Source organism: Stenella coeruleoalba (genome assembly GCF_951394435.1).
Source record: "Stenella coeruleoalba genome assembly, chromosome: 7".
Taxonomy (NCBI): domain Eukaryota; kingdom Metazoa; phylum Chordata; class Mammalia; order Artiodactyla; family Delphinidae; genus Stenella; species Stenella coeruleoalba.
In genome coordinates this window covers 74,430,904-74,453,173 of record NC_137153.1, presented here as the reverse complement: position 1 = coordinate 74,453,173, position 22,270 = coordinate 74,430,904, and the positions used below count along the sequence as shown (strand labels likewise).

General features: G+C 38.2%; 1 protein-coding gene across 12 annotated transcripts in view; it reads left to right on the top strand.

Annotated features, from left to right (window-relative positions):
* The window catches only part of TRPM3 (transient receptor potential cation channel subfamily M member 3), a 1,004,761-nt gene that overhangs the window by 869,830 nt on the left and 112,661 nt on the right, over nt 1–22,270 (top strand). For all 12 annotated transcript variants that reach the window (XR_013829197.1, XM_079927590.1, XM_079927589.1 and 9 more), the window contains one exon: nt 6,479–6,551. Coding sequence is in view for 11 of the 12 variants with exons in the window: in XM_079927590.1 (XP_079783716.1) it covers nt 6,479–6,551 (73 nt within the window). In the remaining variant the exon portion in view is untranslated. The remainder of the gene's footprint in view (nt 1–6,478; nt 6,552–22,270) is intronic.

The following is a 22,270-nucleotide window of genomic DNA, read 5'->3' as shown; positions in this document are numbered from 1 at the left end:
CCTAGGGGCAGGGCAGGAATAAAGACGCAGATGTAGAGAATGGACCTGAGGACAAGGGGAGGGGAAAGGCTAAGCTGGGATGAAGTGAGAGAGTGGCAGGGACTTATACTACCAAATGTAAAACAGATAGCTAGTGGGAAGCAGCCGCATAGCACAGGGAGATCAGCTCAGTGCTTTGTGACCACTTAGAGTGTTGGGATAGGGAGGGTGGGAGGGAGACGCAAGAGGGAGGAGATATGGGGTATATGTATATGTATAGCTGATTCAGTTTTTTATAAAGCAGAAACTAACACACCATTTTAAAGCAATTATACTGCAATAAATTTGTTTAAAAAAAACCTGGTGAAATCCAAATAAACTCTATAGTCTAACTAAAAATAAAAGAAGGTGGTATAGAAACTAGAGTTTCCAATTATAGGAAAAATATATACTTTGAAGTTAAAAGTTATTTCAGTTACCATACAGGATCAAAATAAAGGTAGAAAACAGGAGAGGCCTGGGAGCAGAATCAGGGTAATGAATTAAAGAGCTTCTCTCAGATTAAGTGGGCCAAGAAATTCTATATCTACAAACTTTATCCTACAGGTATACTCAGCCATGTGTGCACAAGGGTATCCCCTGCAGTGGTGTTAATAATGACAGCAGATTGGAAACAACCCACATGTTCATTAATAGAAGTACAGGTATGTAGTGAAACATTAGGCACTAAGCAGATAAGGGTGCACATCTCTTCATGGTTGAATAGAATGGTCTCCAGGATAGATTGTCAAGTGTAAAAGAGCAAAGTATTAACTACTATGTAAAGCTTGCCACCACTTGTTTGAAAGGGAGGCATATGCATTTCTGTCCATATATGTGTAGAGCATCTCTACAGCTAATAATACTGGTTGCCTTTGTCAAGGGGTACTGGAAAACTGAAGACAGAAGTGATATACTTAATTTTCACCATATATCTCTTTCTACTCTTGGGATTTTTTTTTGCCATGTGTATGTATTATCTATGCAGATATATGATTTTTTAAATTTATTTATTTATTTTTTATTTTTGGCTACGTTGAGTGTTCGTAGCTGCACACGGGCTTTCTCTAGTTGCCGCAGCAGGGGCTACTCTTCATTGTGGTGCATGGGCTTCTCATTTCAGTGGCTTCTCTTGTTGGCGGAGCATGGGCTCTAGGCACGTGGGCTTCAGTAGTTGTGGCATGTAGGCTCAGTAGTTGTGGCGCACGGGCTTAGTTGCTCTGCAGCACATAGGATCTTCCCAGACCAGAGATCGAACCCATGTCCCCTGCATTGACAGGCGGATGCTTAAACTGCACCACCAGGGAAGCCCAATATATGATATTTTTAAAGGAAAAGAAAGGGGTAGAAGGGAAATGATAAGAAAATCTAGAAAACATAAAGTAAGATGGAAGAAATAAGACAAAAAAATCAATAATCATATTAAACGTAGCTGAACTCTTTTCTGCCTTTCAGAGAGAGATTTTATTTGAATTTTAGAAAAAACATGTAGCCTTGCTGTTTATAAGATACACACCTAAAACAAAGTGATCACAGAAAAGTGACAAATAACCAGATGGAATAATATACCAGACAAATCCTAATCCTCCATAAGTGTATGTGTGACAATTACAATATTAATATAAAACAAAATATAATACAAAGCAACAGCATTAAATAGGAAGAGGAGATATTATATGCTGATTAAAAGTTCAGTCTACCAAGAACAGATTGTCACAAACCTTTTATACATTTATAAGAAGCTTCAAAACATACAAAGCAAAGAGTGTTTGCTTTCAAGGAATAATTGTGACATGTATAATCAAAATAGATTTTAACATGCCTCTCAGAAGTAAGAAACAAGTAAATATGTAGAGTATTTGAATCAAAAATTAGTATGTAATCTATATATAATATTGAACTCTGTACCCAACAAATAGAGAATAAACACTTTATTCAAACAAAATAATACATTTACAAAATGTTACATATATATGTACATATAGACTCTAATATTAAAAACAATTTTAAGTAAGAGAAAATAAATTACATATATTTAAAAGTGAATGAAAACTACATAATGCATATGAAAACATGTGAGATACATAATCTTAAATGTATTTGTTAGAAATAAGAAAGAATGAAAATAAATTGACCAAGAAGTCAACTTCTAGGAAAAGAGCAGTTAAGGAAGCAAAAGTAGAAGAAATGAATGAGCAGGGAATAGTAACTTCAAATTTAAATAATAATATTGGTCAATAAAATGAAAACCCTTTTGAAAACCACCTCCTAGAGTAGAGGAAATAAAAACAAAAATAAACAAATGGGACTTAATGAAACTTAAAAGCTTTTGCACACCAAAGGAAACTATAAACAAGACGAGGGGCTTCCCTGGTGGCGTAGTGGTTAAGAATCTGCCTGCCAATGCAGGGGACATGGGTTCGAGCCCTGGTCCAGGAGAATCCCAAATGCCATGGAGCAACTAATCCCGTGTGCCACAACTACCGAGCCTGTGTTCTAGAGCCTGCGAGCCACAACTACTGAAGCCTGTGTGCCACAACTACTGAGCCCAAGTGCTTAGAGCCCATGCTTTGCAACAAGAGAAGCCACCACAATGAGAAGCCCGCACACTGCAGCGCAGGGAACTCCCCCTTGCTGCAACTAGAGAAAGCCCGCTCAAGCAATGAAGACCCAAGGCAGCCAAAGATAATAAAATAAATTTTTAAAGAAAGAAGAAGAAAACAAGACAAAAAGACAACCCTCAGAATGGGAGAAAATATTTGCAATGGACAAAGAATTAATCTCCAAAATATATAAACAGCTCATGCAGCTCAATATTAAAAAAACAACCCAATCAAAAAATGGGCAGAAGACCTAAATAGACATTTCTCCAAAGAAGACATACAGATGGCCAAGAGGCACTTGAAAAGCTGCTCAACATCACTAATTATTAGAGAAATGCAAATCAAAACTACAATGAGGTATCACCTCACACTGGTTAGAATGGGCATCATCAGAAAATCTACAAAAAACAGATGCTGGAGAGAGTGGAGGAAAGGGAACCCTCTTGCACTGTTGGTGGGAATGTAAATTGATTCAGCAACTATGGAGAACAGTATGGAGGTTCCTTAAAAAAACTAAAAATAGAATTACCATATGACCCAGCAATTCCACTACTGGGCATATACCCAGAGAAAACTATAATCGAAAAAGACACATGCACCCCGGTGTTCATTGCAGCACTATTTAAAATAGCCAGGTCATAGAAGCAACCTAAATGCCCCTCGACAGATGAATGAATAATCAAGTTGTGGTACATATATACAATGGAATGTTACTCATCTATAAAAAGGAATGAAATTGGGTCATTTGTAGAAACATGGATGGACCTGGAGACTGTCATACAGAGTGAAGTTAAGTCAGAAAGAGAAAAGCAGATATTGTACATTAACGCATATATGTGGAATCTAGAAAAATGCAACAGATGAACCGATTTGCAAGGCAGAAATAGAGACACAGATGTAGAGAGCAAACGTACGGACACCAAGGGGGGAAAGTGGAGGGGGGAGGGGGGGAATGAACTGGGAGATTGGGATTGACATGTATACACTAATATGTATAAAATAGATAACTAATAAAGTGCTGTATAAAAAATAAAATACAAATCAAAAAAGAACAGTAGATAAAGTATGTTATGATCATAAAAAGATAAATGAAAACCTGATTCTTTGATATGACAATGATTTTGATGAAGTGAAAAAGAGGAATCAAAAAAGCTGCCATATAATGCTATACATAAAAGAGATTTTTTAAGTAATAAGAGAATTCTGTGTACAACTGTATACCAATAAATTTGAAAATCTAGATGAAATGTTTGATTACATAGGAGAATATATGAAATTGAGTCCAGGAGAAGCAGAAAATCTAAACTGATTAGTAACTGTTGAAAAATTTATAAAGATGATCAGTGATCTATCCTTAAAAATGCTTCATCCTACTAAACCTTCCGGAAGGAGAATTCCTTTGTTACGCTAACCGTTCTAGGGCATAAGTAAATTTTAAAAGATTACCAATTCATACTGAAAAGTTAGTGCAACTCTAATACCAAAACTAGGCAAGAATGGTGACATGTACCAACCTCACTTACATAGTGGAAAAGATGCTAAATAAAATATTAGCAAATAATATTTTGCTAATTGCTGTTAAAGAATAATACATAAAAACCAAGGAATTTTATATCAATCTATCATACTCCAAAACTACTATTTCGATTCACATCCCCACCAAGAATAAGAACACCTGGTTTTCTGAATCTTTGCCAACACCAGGGGTGATAGGAGAAGACGACTCTGGTTTTCTTGTTTGACTTCTCTTTTTTTTCTGAGAAAGACATATAAATTGAGTAATTGATATTTTTAAATTTTTAATTTCAAATTAAAAAGTTTAGAGTAGGGCTTCCCTGGTGGTGCAGTGGTTGAGAGTCCGCCTGCCGATGCAGGGGACATGGGTTCGTGCCCCAATCCGGGAAGATCCCACGTGCCGCGGAGTGGCTGGGCCCGTGAGCCATGGCCGCTGAGCCTGCACGTCCGGAGCCTGTGCTCTGCAACGGGAGAGGCCAGAACAGTGAGAGGCCCGCGTACCGCCAAAAAAAAGTTTAGAGTAATGGAGACATAATATCTCAGGTCAACTCAAGGGAAAATTATGAAATAAATTTCATCTTTGGATCCTCCAGCCTCCCTTTGGTGCTTCCTCTCCCTCTTTCTAGGATCCTTAGGTACTTCAGTCTAAGCACACCATGGGGATGGGGTGCCACAGACAGGTGGACAGCCATCCCCTCCACACCAGTTTTCCAGAAAATCTGTGAAGCCCCAGAGTACAATGCTATTTCAGGCTCCTGGACAAACAACAGCACACATATCTGCATCTCCACCACGCCCACCCTGAAATCCTTTAGCAGCTCCACACTGTAAACCTTCCTTTCCCCTCCTCAAAGCTGTTCCTAAGAAAACCTGATACTCTTATATTTCAGGGTAAATTTATCTATTTGCTACCTTGGAAGAATTTGCATCTGAAATGGGATCTCTAATTGGGCAGTGAAATTTAGGCATCTGCAGAACAAGTAGGTCAGATGTTTAAGGAATTCCGTTTGATGCCTAATTTCTGAATTCTTCTAAAACAATGAGAGATGTTATCCTGGTAGTCCACAGCTTGCTACCAGCTCAGCACACGGTTAATACCTTTCAAACCCTAGCCAGCCCTGGCTTAAAGAGTTGAAGATTTAGCCAAAATTCCACTTCTGCTCCTTGGTTCTTCCTCCAGTGGACCTGAAGTTTTCTTCCCAATAAGGCACTTCTGAGTTCAGAACAGAGAAGAACTACCTCTCATCTCTGTTCTTGGTTCCAGTCACAGCTGTTCTTCTAACTTGATGCTGATACTCTGTCTCTGGATAGTGGACTAGAGGATTTCTAAGGCAACTGACAGTTTAACCGTGATTCTAGGTACCTGTTCTCTTCATCATGGTGGCAAAACTTAGAATTATACATTAGCAAATCCTACAAAGTTTACTTCCTATGTGGTTAGAAACAGGGAAGCCCTATTATTTTCCCAGTTTACAGATAAAGAAACGAAGTCTAAAGCAGTTGAGCACAGTAGTAATTCAACCAATGTATATATTCAAATAACCTTTTGGCTTCCTTAAGTAGCTTCCATCTGACTTGGAAAAAAAATCTTCATTATTGTTAAGCATGATGTGGGGACTTCATATTAATCCAACTTGTATTAACCCTTCACTGCTACATCTGTACTTTCCTCCCCATCATTCATCCCCAGAGAATACTTTTCTTACCAGAATTAAGAGGAAAAAATGTTATTTTATTGTGTGCTTTTTCATTCTTACAACCTGGCTACTAAGTCATTCTCAAGAAGGTTTAAGGTTATTGAGAGGATTGAAGGATCTAGAGGCATCACAATATTGAAACCCTTGAATAACTATTGCTGAGGAGAGAGTGTAGTGATGGCTATGTTGCACACGTGCATATACACAAAAACACACAGGGGCACACACATATGCATACATAGTGGGGCCACTTACTGAAGGGCATACTAACTAGCTATTTTTAAACACTTAATTTCTCAACTCATAGTTTAAATTATAGCTTACACATTTTTGCAAATCTGGAAAGTTTTAATTCTAAAACTGAAATGGTAGAAGGGGACATTTTCTTTGGTCTCTGGTTTCAGAGATTGTAACCATAATCAATGAATTATCTAAGTTGGTTTCCGTTTGGAGGCTACTGAGGCAATTCTCTCTTAATGAGTTGCAGACCCCTCTAACTGAATTCTTGGTATGCATGCTTTTCCTGTGGTTAAGAATCTACCTTATAGATATTAAGATAGTCTGTGTTCAAATATGGTCTCATTGATTTAATTTCTCTTGAGAGAAAAAATGCATTGCTAATGGTCACCTTGTCTCAAATTTCAGATTACAGTATTTCGGATGGGATCAGAAGGACACCAGGACATTGATTTAGCCATCCTGACAGCTTTGCTTAAAGGTAAAGAGTTTCTACGTCCAGAGAGTGCAAAAATAATTTAAATGGATTAACACAGTAACCTTATGTCTCCTAAGAGTGGATATAATTCCAAATGATACCATGACACATCCAATTATTGATAACATAAGGGCTTCTGTTATAAGACATTTTTAATGCTATTAAATTCCCCTATAATGGACCTGTTACAGTGTGACTCAATTTCATAAAATTTAAGCGTACTACAGTTCATCCGTGTCCATTCAATCATAAAAATATATGAATTAAAAGGCTAATGTAGGGCTTCCCTGGTGGCACAGTGGTTGAGAGTCTGCCTGCCGATACAGGGGACACGGGTTCGTGCCCCAGTCCGGGAAGATCCCGCATGCCGTGGAGTGGCTGGGCCCGTGAGCCATGGCTGCTGAGCCTGCGTGTCCGGAGCCTGTGCTCCGCAACGGGAGAGGCCACAGTGGTGAGAGGCCCGCGTACCGCAAAAAAAAAAAAAAAAAAAAACCACTGGGGAATCTAAGTAAGACATGTAATGAATACAGAACTAACAGAAAACAGTTTGTAGGAAATCAAATGTCCTGTGGACTTACACAATCATTTCAGAGATAATTACCATTTTATTTTATACAGTTCACTTCTTCAGACATAATTGATGCTATCAGTAATTAATAAACTAATTAATTACTTACCTATTCTTAAGCAGAGAAAGAACTCTTTTTAAGGTATGTATTTGTTAATTTGTTCAGACTATAAAGAAGAAAGTTTAAAATAAAAATTCAAATGCCAAAAGAAATAGTCAATATGTTCTAACTTTAGAAAAAATTTCTTGTAAGAATGCTATTGATTAGATCATACAAAACAATGAAAATCACTGTTTTCAGAGTCATTTTCCTTTAAAACTGTATCTTTTAAAAAAAACTCTAAATTTGAAATAAAAGTGGGTAAAATCTAATGTTTTTAAACTACTTCTGAATGCATGCCCCTCCAACTCTATTAACTAGAAAATGCAGAATTATTGTCACAAACTAGTACTGATATAAAAACACAATTAGTCTTGCTAAATAACTCATTTTTAAATGGCTTAATTAATTCTTGATAAAACAAAAATTTTGACATATATTCTAAAGTAGTTTCTGTCCAATAATTCTCTGCACCAGATACATTTCGTAAGTAACTAACACCCTAGAATGTTTACTGAGAAGCTGTCTTTGCTTAAAATTGGATGATTAATGAATAGGTTTTATGGGAATTTACTGTGACTCTGCTTTGAAAATTAAAAAATTATTTCTAATTATGTGTTCCATCTTTCCCACCCTTTTTTCTGTGTGTAGGCAGCTTAATACAACACATGCATGATTGCTTTCTTTTTAATATTGTTTTTTTTTAACCCAGAACTGTTTAGATAGCTTTATTAAGGCCAAAAAAGACATTCATGTTGACACTTTCATCATTTATATGCAATGCAAAGTTATTAAATATTATGCAATGGAAATAGATGAAATTTTGTCCCAAAGATATCTCCAAAGTCAAAATGTGTGGCATATTTATTTTAGGTTTAAAAGGGCGTAAGGGGGTAAACTGTGGGAGAACAGTGAAATATTTCAGGTAGAGATGAAATTCACCCAGTATTTTTTACGGTGTAGATTCTTAACAAAAGTATTATTAAGCCCTTCTCTGTATGAGACCACTTTTAATCTTCCTTGTGTCCTTTGACTGTAAATCAGGCTCCCCCAAATACACTTGTTTCCTGATGGTTCATTTTACCTCTTTAGCCAAATCTTTAACTTAGATATCACGGAGCAGATTGGCCATGAGCATTAGAACCTTAGCATGGGCCCCCCAGACCTATGTCTGCTACTGGCCTCTTATTATTACTTCATCCCAAAGCCACCCTGAAGCCACAATACCCTCTTTCACCTTGCTACTCCCTTGCATTTTACAAACTTGGAAATTGAGGCCAAAGAGTCTAAAAGACATTCAAGATCATCAGGCAAATCAGTGGCAGAGCCAAGCCTTAAACTCAGGTCTCCTCACTTCTATTGTTTTGTTTACAAACATGTATGAGTCTTTGGGGCATCCAGGATTTCTTGGCTCTACACTGCCACAGAGATTTCAGGCATTTGCCCCTTTGACTCCACGGGTATCCGAGTGATAACAGATCAGGACATCGACTTCCTTAAAACTCTCAGAACACTTACCACGGCCCTCAGCTGCCAGATGATCTTAGCTGCATGCACAATATCTTAATGATGAAACTAGAATGCACACAATTTAACCTAATGTAATGGAAGAAGAAGTATAGTCTGACACTTGTTTTATTTTTAAAGATTAGACCTCTGGTGAAATATTGACTTAACCAGGAATTTTTTTAGTTACATGTGATAGAAACACAGTTCAACCTAGTTCAAACAAAAAGAAATAAAATAGTTCACACAGCCAGGAAGTCTGAGGGTGAAGTGAGTTCAGGCAGAGTAGCATGCAGGACTCAAATGGTGTCATCAGGGTCTATACTCCATTTCTTAGATGTTAGTCTGTACACTTGTTATGCAAAACAGCGATCAGTAGTGCCAAGCTCACATCCCATCCACTGAGCAAACCCCAATTCAAAAGAGCCATCTTTCCTCGTACTTACAATGAGAAGTCCCAGGGAGCATTTGGATTTGCTTGCCTTGGTTCAGTGCCCATCCCTGAATTCATCACCGTGGCAAATAAGATGGGAGAATCCCTGTAAGCATGAAATACAAGATGGGATCAGCTTCATCTGAGTCTCAGAGTTATAGATTCCCAACAACACAAAAAAGAGGTTCTGTAGCCAGAAAGTAGAGGAGGAAAGAGTGCTGAGGAGACCAAAAGCAACTAAAAAATATACACATCTCTGCAGTTGTATTAAAAGAAGTACTGAGGGTCAAAGAGTGTCAGATTTACCTCACATGCAAGCACCTCATGCACCTTAGTGGAATAAATTCTTCACTCAGTAGACAAAAATGGAAACTAGGTCAAATGAATACTAATCAGGGTTCAGACATTCTCCCAAGGCATTCTCAGGCAGTTCACTTCAGGTAGACCTAAATATGCAATTTATGAATATTATTTACTATATATTGTTATTTATTAGTATAATCATTATAACCTTTTCAGTTTTAATTGTCTGTACTTGATTATTTCTGCCAAAAATTTTAAAGGAGATTACAATCTTAACACTTTTTCCCCAAGACCGAAGTCTATCCCTTAGGAAAAAATGATTCTGGGAAGACCAAATCGTCCCAGGCTTTCCCCACTAGACACCATCCACCCCATCCTCCACTACCACCCCAACCCCTCAGAATAGTACTTACCACAGTGAGACCACCAGTAAAGGGCCTTATAATGGTAAGAATTACAGCCATACTCAAAGCATCGCTACTCCCTGATTGAACAAATTGCTTTACTTCATTGAGGCTTAGTTTCCCAATCTGTAAAATTGAGATAATTATCATACCTCACTTATAGTCATTGTAACAATTGTAATTAATAATGCAAGTGAAGCACTTAACAGTACCTGGAAAGTTCTGTTTAATAAATGATGGTTGGACAGATCATGATGATGATGATGCCAAACTAGAAATGAGGACAGGGACCACATCTGTTTTACTCATGACGCTATACACATATACACAGTGCCTGGCACACCATCAGTATTCAGTATGTTATATTTGTTGGATGCTTGAATAAATGATCAACAGGCTTTGGGATAAGTTTATATATATATATATATATATATATATATATATCTCCTAGTTCTTTGCTGGCTGTAGAATTGACCACATTATTTAACCTCTGTATGCCTCAGTTCCCTTAACTGTGAAAAGGGAAATTGTACCTTTCTCATGTGGGTTGGTTTAAAAGGGATGCATGAGATGGTTACAGTGGAAGCTCTTTGAGGGCAGGCACTCTGCCTTCTTCATGGTAAATACTGAACACTTAGTGCGTTGATACTCTTCCCCTTCTAAAACAGGCTTTAAAAATTCCTAGGGGATTAGGATGTCCCCCATGTCCAAAATCCAACAGAATCGTAAAATGTTAATTTTGAAAGGACACATAAATTTGAAAAAACAACACCCTTGAGCATACATGTAAATAACCAGAACAGACCACAAAAGAAATTTAATCTTGAAAATGGTTGAGCACATGCTAAGCTGCCTTAAAATGAAGTTAATTTTCTGGCAAGTTTATTTTCTTGCATATCCAAGTAGATCTCAGAGCAATAATAGAGACCATGGTAGATAGCAATTTTGGACATTTCTGTTTGTCTCTAATAGGAGAATGCAATAAAAGAACTTAAATCTCTTAATCTTTTTATTTGTGTAACGTTTTACAATTCACAAAGCATTTTCGCATAAGTCTTATCATCTAATCTTTATAACAACTCTGTGGAATGGTTGCCAGTTTATTTATCTCCAAACTGGGCCTTCTGGGGCATGAAAGTGGGAGGTATAGATAATTATGACAGAACAAGCAGAATGAACCAAGAATGTCCAGGTTAAACTGGGAAGAGTGAGCATCCTGATTACAATACCCACCTTCCAATTAGGAAGTTTCCGGAAGAAAAGTATTATGTCTTCTTTGCCTTCATATCCCAATACCAGGAAGAATGCTTGACATACACTAAGCATTCAATAAATGTCCACTGATTGAAAGAAGTGAAGTTTAGTCCCAAGCCCATCAGTCACTGGCCAAAGTCATATAAACAACCTAGACATAAACTGGGCCTCCTTACCCCTTGAAAGTTCGTTGAGGTGGACTCCAACCTTTCAACTCAGTGATCCACAGAAATGCAAATTCCACATCCTCCCCAGGATTTCTGCAAATTCCTGGAAGATGTAAGTTCTCTTGGTCACCCCTGCCTTCAGGTTCCTGATTCCACATGTGTTATTTCTGTTTCTCATCACAGAAGGCAAAATGTAAAACTCAGCCTTGCCACAGTTTCAAAACAAAAAGCAAAATTCACTTACACAAAGCTTTTAACAGACATAGTAGACTTTTCTAAAAAAGTAGGTAGGGATGGAAGAGAAGTTCTCAATAATGCACAGCAGGCAGCTCCAATGTTGACGTCCTTTGGCTGTTTCACACAGGGACTTTCCATGGATCCTTCACCCTTGACTTCCCCAATGTCACACTGTCTCACAGTCTTCTTCCCCTCTTCTCCCACTGTTCTCTTCTTCATGCTCCCTTCTAAGAGTAAAACAAAGTCCTTCAAACAGAGCATTTCATCCCTGTTCTCTGACATTTTGGCCCTGGCCCTGAAGGGCTCATCTACCCTAAGCGGCTTTGCAGGGTATTTTTACAAACAAAGACAGTCTCCTTCCTAAGCAGAGTTCTGGTGCCAACTCATAGGAGAGAGTGATCTCTTCAGCTCCTTTGATGTAGGTAGTAAGTGAGAGAGTGGGGCTTGGACTTATGTCTCTAATCAGAAGATGAGAGTACGATGTTCTTTGCTCCAGGGCCATAATCACCAGCAGTACAAGTTACAATGTGCAGTAGGCTCAGATGCTTGCAAGAACTGTGAATATCGGCCCCCAGGTCTGCAGCTGTGGCAGGCCATTTGTAGCAGATTTTCAATATTATGACCGTGTCCGTAATATTGTCTCATTGTAGAACTACAAAGCTGGATAGAACCGTAAAGGTCTAGAATAGGGAGAGGCCTCTGCTGATGTTCAGACAAAGGGGAACTGGGATCCAGGTCTGCAGATGTCCGGGTCTGTTACTCCTTCCCTGCATCATGCAGCCAGTTCTGGAGGCACATGTTGTCATCCTTGGCCTCTTGTTACACAAAAGGTAAACACCTTTCACTCTGCAGCTCCCTCATGCATCAGGATTGGCACGGGAACAAAGCCATGTGCACGTTAAGCTAATTGCAAACCCAAAGCTCCTGAGCAGCTCTCAGCTTGTGAAGACATCATCACTGCCGACTGCCCAGCAGTGCTGTAGAATTATACCTTTTCTTCCTTGACTTGCCTGAGAGCAATGAATCAGCCATTAGTTAAATCACTTATTGAATATTCTGAATTACATAACCATGCAGATTGGTAAGAGCATGATTCCAAAATGAATAGTTTACATTAATAACAAAAGTAATAGTGATAACAATAGTAAAACATGTAACAATAACAACTAATATGGCACTTACTATGGTACAAGCATTAACTAATTTAGTTCTCACACTACTACAGTAGGGCAGGTACTATCAGTATTAGCCATTTTACACTTGAGGAAACTGAGGCACAAGCAGGCTGCCTTAGCCAAGGTCACACAGCTAGAAATTGATGGAGTCTGGACATGAACTCAAGTTATTGGAGTCCAGAACACTTGCTCTGCATCCTAAACCTCTATGGCCAGGATCAGATATTAAGGACTACCCCCATTTTTTACATGTTCTGAACAATAAATGGTGGCTAAACTTTCCTTGATGTATAAAAAAAAATACAGATTCCTAGTTAAATATGGTCCACTGAATACGTGGATCTACTATTATTAGTCTCCACTGAATTCCTCTAAAACAAGAGTAAATGGTATGTATTTATTTATCTATTTATTTATTTTTGCGGTACGCAGGCCTCTCACTGTTGTGGCCTCTCGCGTTGCGGAGCACAGGCTCCGGACGTGCAGGCTCAGCGGCCATGGCTCACGGGCCCAGCCGCTCCACGGCATGTGGGATCTTCCCGGACCGGGGCACGAACCCATGTCCCCTGCATCGGCAGGCGGACTCTCAACCACTGCGCCACCAGGGAAGCCCTGGTTATTTATTAAAAGCATTGGAGCAGAACAATATTTTGTGTTCACCACACTGATTTCTCTTCTTGCACACTGAAGATTAAATATCCTAGCCTTCCTTCGAGAGAGGTCGGGACCATGTGACTGTGCTTCAACCAAAGGGATGTGATCAGAAGTGGTGTAAGCCATTTCTAGACCTGGAAGATGAAAAGTCAATGTAAGAATGGAAAATAACACACCAAAGAAAACTGAATACTAAGCTAATACCAAGCTGACTTACACTTCAAAATGCTCAAAAGGCCCAGAAAAGTGGGGCACACAGAGCCTTTTTAAAGAAGTAGCCAGAATGCCATATCCACTCCCCTAGACTCCTGTACACTCCAAAACCCTCTCCAATCAAAAAGCAAAGATTTATTCTCTGAAGAGGGTAAAACATATTCTCTGCACCAGGAGACACCAGGTGCTAGGTGAGGGCTAGGCTATAGAACTGACAATGGGGTTGCTAAATAAATTAATAGATATTGGATGCTGAGACCCCAGCCCTTCGCCCTCCACTTGGTTCCCGGCATGCTGGTGGCTGGGGTCTTCATCCTCCAGTGAGGAGACTGGAAGATCCTTTTTTGTAAAACCACTCCTAACACCCATTGGCAACTCTGACATATATATAAGCCCTTGATAATTTAGGGACCTCAGTACTTAATTCTGAGAATTACTGTTCTCAGTAATTACTGAGAATTACTGTTTCACTATACAGTTGGTATTCTGTGTGGTAATTGTTCTCCATCCAGGAGTGTCTACACGGCAATGGCATTATTAACCTGATAAAATTATTAAAATATTATTATTAACCTGGTAAATTTATTGTCAGGAACATGTAAGACACTCAAAATATTTGCACAGTGCTTTAACAAAACAATTTTTTCATCTGTTATTCTATTTAATCCTCAATCCCTTGAGGGAGATATTGTTGACCTTGTTTAACATGAAGAAACTCGGTCTTGGGAGGATAAGTAACATTTCCAAGCCCCCCAGGTAATATCAGGGATAAACAGCCTAATCACTGGGGCACCTACCATAAGGCATTATCTTAAGTGCTGCGAAGTCTTCAAAGTCTTAAAATATGGTAGAGTACACACCCCAATGTAAAATGTAAACAAAATGCTAAAAAAGTGCAAATGAAAGAGACCGCGGGTTCAGGGGAAGTTTTATTATAGAGGCAGCATTTGAAATGCACCTCTGCAGTTCAGAATACTAAGCCTATTATATTGAATAAACAGCCTAGAGAAATCCAAAATAAATAGTATGCCAATTGTTTTTTCAGAGGAATTTAAAATCAAGAAGAAGATATATATTTTTTTCTTTTTCAAATTATTTTCCCATTTAGGTTATCACAGAACATTGAGCAGCGTTCCGTGTGCTATACAGTAGGTCCCTGTTGGCTATCTATTTTAAATATAGCAGTGTGTACGTGTCAATGCCAAACTATCATCCGTACCCCCCGCCCTTCCCCTGTGGCAACCACAAGTTTGCTCTCCAAGTCTGTGAGTCTGTAAGAAGAAGATACTTTTTAAAAATCTTATTAAGACTGAAAATCAGAGCCTCCAAATAAACAGGATATAAGAATGTCCAAACAGGGTTTCTTTTGCCTGTACAGGTGTGCAACATTTTATCCAATCAGTACCTTCCTTACAATGTATTTGTAAATTGTATCTTTTGAACTGTATCATACTTTAGACACACTTGTACATTCCTAATTAAGGAAAGAATAAGCCCTTTTGCAAAAGAGAATCCTTTTACAAAAATATCATCTAAGTCACTGTTCTGTAAGTATTCATTTTTACAATATTGTTACCAAAAGTGGGGTCAGGCTGCTTGTCCCTCTGAAGCCGATAAAGAGGCAAGGCTGGTGGAAAGGAAAGTTTGCTTTATTTCAGAGGCCAGCAACTGTGGGGGAGGGTGGAGTCCTGCCCAAAGGCCGACTCCCTGCAACTGACAATCAGGGGGCAAGAGCTTTTATGGGCGGAGGGAGGGGGCCACATGCAGAAACAGCACAGTCAGTTCTGCCAGTCCTCTTGAAGTTGGTCATGCTGTGGTCTGATCAGTGTCATCTTGATGTTTTCAGTAAAGTTAGTCTTCAGTTCCCAGTCAGTTTGTTTCCATTTCTTTGAGCCCAGTTCTCAGAATTGTGGCAGCTTATGTCGTGGCTACAGTCTGGTCATCATGTAGTTCACTTCTTCCACCTGGTGGGGGTTTCAGTATCTACAAAACAGCTCACAGGATATGGCTCAGAATATTATTTATAGCCCTTGAGGAGGAACTAAAATAAAGGTCCTTGAGTTTGCTTAATGAATAAACTTTTTTTTTTTAATAAATTTATTTATTTACTTTGGGTCTTTGTTGCTGTGCGTGGGCTTTCTCTAGTTGCGGCGAGCGGTGTCTACTCTTTGTGGCGGTGTGCAGGCTTCTCATTGCGGTGGCTTCTCTGTTGCAGAACATGGGCTCTAGGCGCGTGGGCTTCAGTAGTTGTGGCATGCGGGCTCAGTATTTGTGGCTCACAGGCTCTAGAGTGCAGGCTTAGTAGTTGTGGCACATGGGCTTAGTTGCTCCGCGGCATGTGGGATCTTCCCAGACCAGGGCTCGAACCCGTGTCCCCTGCATTGGCAGGCGGATTCTTAACCACTGCGCCACCAGGGAAGTCCCTTAATGACTAAACTTTTATTATTTTGTCCTGTTTGACTGTTTTCCTTTGCTTCTGCATTTTCTCACTTCTCTGATTAAATTTATTCTTTGACTAAAGTTTTTCTACAGATGAAAGGCAGGCAGTGGACATGGTGGGGAAAGGACCATAGGGTCCTGCTCCGTTTCAGCATGAGACTTTCAAATGGAGAACTCCTATTTATGACTATCAGGAAGGGGTGGCAGTAGAGGTGGGATAATTGAAATGAATGGAGCTGGTAGGGTAGAGTGGATGGAGCCCAATTTCGGACCAATCTTTTCTGTTCCAAAGGAAATGAAGAACACTGAATTCATTTTGGGTCACTTCAAAAACTGGCATGACTCTTAGGTAGTCTTCTAAGGACTCTATCCAAAATAAGAGACTCAATAATAGAATCCAAAGGAGGACTCAGGAGATTACATATATATTTATTTTACTTATATTTATATTTATTTTATATATATATATATTTTTTTTTTCCCTTTGCGAGTAGAAACTTTGGTTCAACCTTGTTTTCCCCAGGGCCTAAAAGAAAGGCTGATGGAGAAATTGGAATTCAATAAAAATCTGTTGAGTAAATGAAAACAGCTGGGGATCCAGCTCTCTTCTCTAAAGTCAGCCCTTAGAGGCAGGGAAATGAAGACATCAAGAATTTCAGCAAGGAGTGGGAGGTGGGGGTAGGTGAAATGGGTGAATGTGGTCAAAAGGTACAAACTTCCAGTTATAAGTAAGTTCTTGGGAGGTAATGTATAGCATGGTGACTTTAGTTAACAATGCTGTATTTTGTATCTGAAAGTTGCTAATAGAATAGATCTTAAAAGTTCTCATCACAAGAAAAAAATTTGTAACTATGTGAGGTGATAGATGTTAACAAAATTTATATTGTACACCTAAGACTAGTACAACATTTTATGTCAATTATATCTCAGTAAAACTGGGGGAAGATGTTTTTAATAAATAAATAAAACCTCAAGCCCAAATGGCTTGACTAATAATAATAATAATTAAAGAAGCTGATATGTGAATTTTAAGTAACATTTTACTGTCAATTTTGGACCTAATCATAGGGCATTAGAGAATATTCTGGCTTACTTCATTAATGCAATGTGGGTTATTTTGTGATAAAGGAAGCAAAAACCTGTTTGCCTGCTTCCCTTTTTGTTGTAGGTATGATGTTCTAAATTTCTATGAATCAGAAAAAAGAAAAGTTCAGCTCTTAAAACCAGATTGCCTGAGTTTGAATCTCGTCTCTGAACCTCTTAGCCATCTCACCTTGGACAAGTTTCTGTGCCTCAGCTTCCTCATCTGTAAAATGAGGATAATGGCACCTCAGAGCTTGTTGTGAGAATTCAATACATTAACACTTAGAAACAGTGCCTGGCACAAGCTAAGCATGAAAGGAATATTAGTTATTATTATCTTTCTTATTTACTAAAGATAAACCAAGAAAGAAAAACTCCATCTCCCCACAAAGGGCTCTTTCACTCAGCTGTCTGGGTTTTCTCTTACAAGCCAAATCCGAATTTCTTTAGCTAAAGTTAATCCAATTTTTCCTGATTCCTTTTAACTTTCTCCTGGGAGTCTACCTGAAGTTTTTTTTACCAAGAGGAGATAGTTTTCATTGAAGGCAAGAAAATAGAGCAAAGAATAATTATCCACAGACCTCACATACTTTATATGTGTGTGTTTCAAGCCTTTAATTTGTTTTTTCTCAACATAGCAGCTGCATTCCTAAGAGAGGCTCACAAGGCTAGGTCATGTCTCTACTCTGAGAGATAACTGAAGGTGTATCCTAGCAACCAAGTCACATGGCAGGGCCTTTCAACTACTTTCCTTCCACCTTTGTGGTTTTCATGTAGGTAGAGAATCTGAAGTCTTTAAATGAATGGATGGATGGGTTTTCACTGACTTACTGCATTTAGTTGCAAAACTTACCAGTAAAGTAAATTGATAGAAATGAATAGAATTCCTGGGAAGAATATTTAATCCAGACAAGATTCTTTAGATAAGACAAGGAAAGGCCCAAAGATCCCAGCAAGAAGAAATGTTCCTCAATTAATATAGGGATGGGCGGCATCATCCTGTATATCACAGAATCAATGCACTACTAAGACCTTGCAAGGTCAGTACCTCCTGCCCTCTCCCACCACCACCCAGTCCATCAGCTATCCATGCTTAACTATCCAGGTCAAATGACTCACCCAACATTTTTATTTGGAAACTCTCCCAAAGAGAGTCCACAGCTCTATTTACAACCCACTGAAGTGTTTAGTGACCCTCAGGGTAATAAAAAACAAAACAAAACATAACTTTCCCTAATAGTGATGCTCAAGTCCCTAAATAAATATTGCCTGCAACATGTACCCATTGGTGCCATGACATATTTGGGATGCCTTACCTCAGGTGGGCTCTAACTCTGCTCCAAAACTGCTTCATTCTTTAAGCCTCAGCCTCAGACACATTCTCCATGTTCCTTCCTTCTCTTCAAGTCCCCACTTCCTCTCACTCACAGCAGATGGTATCCCCTCTTACTTAACTTACAGTATTTAGGTTCATCTAAGCTCCCTTCTTTTCCTCTCATGAATATGTTTCTTCACTCAGCCTCATTGCTTTTCCTCCTCTCCCTGAAGACCTCTCTTTGCTAAAACCAACTACTCCCTGGCGTCCATTCTCCAGGAACTCAACCATCACACACTTGCTCTTCTTTCCTCTTACATTTTCAATGCCTCCCTCACCAGTGGCTTTTTCCCTTCTGCTATAAACACGCTCCAGGTACTTGTCACCTAAGAAGACCTGGCTCCTCTCCACCAGGACCCTCAAGGAAGCATCCTACTTTTCTCATTTAACCATCAAACTCTGAAAGGTAGCCTGCCTTTCTACCAGCATTCCTCACCCTTCACTCACTCTAAATTCTTGACTGACTTACTCACTCTGCAAATTCTTACATTCCATATTCTATCCCAGCCAATTTATTCACACAGCTTTCAGTGACTTGATGTCATCTTTATCCTCTTCTTACTGCAACTCTTTTCTATTTTGAGGGAAGGCCTCAATTTAAAGCCTAGTTCTACAGGTTAATCCACCTCTCTGAGCCTCTATTTTCTTTTCTTTTTTTTTAATTTTATAGTTGCTTTATTTAACAAAATTTATGCCAACTTCTCTATCTATATACATATGTGTTTCAAAATCAGAGCAGCAGACACACAAACTGTTAACACAGGATTTATAATAAATCTTAAAACATGTTACACAATGTTTTGTTTTCTGCTCATACTGACATTGACAGATTCAAAATTATTCCAAAGGCTGAACAGCATCATGTCTTCATTTTCTTGGGTGGTTTATATGATATGTCCTAAAGAAAGAGGGATGGAATTTTTGAGGGTTAATACATTGTGTTCAGTTTAGTTCAACCAACAGTTCTTGACCCATAAGAGGGGCTCACAAAGTGTTTTGGACTGGGGATAAAAATTTGAATAAAATAGAATCTATTTGAGTATACTTTAAAAAGCTTTTTTCACTGTCATATCATAAATATAACAAGGTCATCTTGTTTCTGATCCCCCAAAGTAAGAAAATCTATTTTAAAAAATAAATTAAAAATGATTTTAGTAGTAAGTACTATGAATAACATTTAGTGAGTAGAGATCCTTCAAAATCAAGGTAAGAAAGAGTGGACAAATACTCAACACAGTTCTGCCCCTACCTTCTCCAATTTTGTTGGAAATATGTTCATTTCATGACATGAAGCTACATGTTGACAAGATGTTTTCTAAAGTTCCTTATATGGGGAAGACAGCCATTTTCTGCTTTCTCGTTTTTTTTTACAACTTCCGGAGCCCTCTTAATTCCTTAAAAAGTAAGTACTATAGTTCTGAAAATCTCAAAAAGCTTAGCTACATATTCTATTCACAAAATTTTTGAGCCTCCGTTTTCTGATCTGCAAACTGGGTATAAAGGTATTCACTGTACAGATCTTTGTGAGCATTAAATGAGATAATACATATAAAATGCCTGGCATGTAATTGTATATATGATGGTAGTTATTTTTATTTTTCATTGGTGTCAGAGATACTGAATATTCTGCCTTTCTGACTACTCCTTTGTTTTCTTTCATTAAACCCTCTTACTTCCTCACTCTGCCTCTGTCAAACTTTAAAAGTACCATAACTTTAAACAGCACATCTGCATGAATAACCTCCAGACTCACCTCCAACCCTAGCTTCCCTCCCTGCTCCCTAGGTAGTCAAATTCAATCAAATTAATTATCATAAAAATAAATATAAATAAATGAAAATAAATTCTTTGCCCAAAAAGCTAATTTCTACCATTTATGTTCATATAACAGCCATCCTTTTGGCTATCGAGGTTCAGAGCCTTTATCAAGTTCTTCCTCCCTTTGTTTGAGCAAATCCTTGTTAATTCTGGACATTTTTACCACCATAATTTCCTTTATGTCTATCCCTTCTTTTCCCTCCTTGCTCAGTCAGCATCGTTAGGCCTTCAGGACTTTTGATCTGAATTATTGCAATGGCCTCTTAAGGGATCTTCCTGCTTCTTGTTGAACATATTCCTATCCATCTTCTATGCTTCAGTTAGAGGAATACTACTAGTGCAAAGATCTGATCAAAACACTCTTCTACCTACAAAATCCTTCAGGACTTCCAGTATAGACCTGCCAACATAAATTTATCATTATCTTCCTAGAAAGCTTCAAAAATCAATAATGAAAAAGGAAGACAACAGCAAACAAACTCCATTTTTGGTAAACTAGGAAAAATTCCAAAATATTTGTATATGTGGGACATTTGTAGGAGGAAAGGATGAAAGCTGAGGAGAGAGAAACCAGCAGTGACAGTCCTCAGAAAGCACCAACAAAAATGTAATTCCTAGATGTGAGGAACACCCTAAGGTACAAAGTTCTCTCCTTTGTCAGGAACAGCATGTGCAAGAACAAGAGGGAGTTGGATGGTGGCAGGAGACCCTCCTGTTCCTGACTTAGTACATGTAAGTAGAGGAGGTGAGCCACATATGGAATTATTCAGATAAGCCATGTTTGCAGGAGAGAGTTTTCCTTCATGGTAGCTGGGAAGAAAGCCTTCCAGCTGTGAGTAATAACTGGCCTGGAATGCTACCCTGGGCCCATTATAACCCAACTCACTGAATGATAAATAATAAAAAAGGAATTAGCATAAGATTTATTCTAAGAAAAAAATAACAAAAGAGCAAAATGTATTCACAGAAGACTAATACTCTATAAAAATGTTTCCAGGGAACAGATGAACATTATGAGTAAATACTTTACCATGAACTTTAAAAAAAATTAAATCTCAATGAAGCACTTATCTATGAAGAAATACTTCAGAGTTGGAATACCAAAATTCAGGTAAGAGTAGGTGAGGCAGCAAGAGGAGATAAAATGTGAATAGCACTCAGGAATAAAGTAAAGGGGGAAAAAATAAAATTATCACAGAATTGCAGAAGAAATAGAAAATGGTACAAGATCAAATACACATTGTGAAAACCCCAGCGCAGGACACAAAGAATAGAAATGAGGAAAATATTTATAGAAGATAGAAAAGAGATCCAACATAAACATACTTGGTGACTCCAAAGAAGACAACCAAAATAACGGATCAGAACAAATATTTTGAAATATAATTACTTAATTTAAAAATATAATTTAAGAATTTTTTTATTCAAAATTTTTAAAACTTTGACCTGGATATTGAAAGGGCTGCATTATGCTAGGAAAAAAATGGATTCAGAATCCTCAACACCCACACTTAAAATCCTAGTAAAGTTACTGAACATCAAAGAAAAATAAAAGATACTTTGGGCCACCAGGAAAAGTAATCAAGTCTTTTATGAGGTGAAAATCAAGCTGGCCTCAGACCTTCTTACAGTAACATTCAATGCCAGGAGTCCATAGAGGAGTAGATTTTATATTGAACCAATGTCATTCAACTACAATGACTACTGAAAAAGCCAAACAAAACAGTTTAAAACAGTCTAGAACCCTGGCAGTATTGTTCCCTTAAGTTCCTCTTAAAAAAAACTATTGGAGAATTCAAGCTACCAACCAAGAGATGCTAGGTTGGTAAAATCACTAATTGTGAGCATTGCTACTAGAATCTAATAGAACTAAGATTAAAACTAAAAATGGGAATTTGAGTAACAGAACAGAATGTAAATGTTACTTTCCATTTACATAACAACAAAAAAAATTAACAGGAGGAAAAAGGGTGAAGGTAAAGTTGGTAGGCTT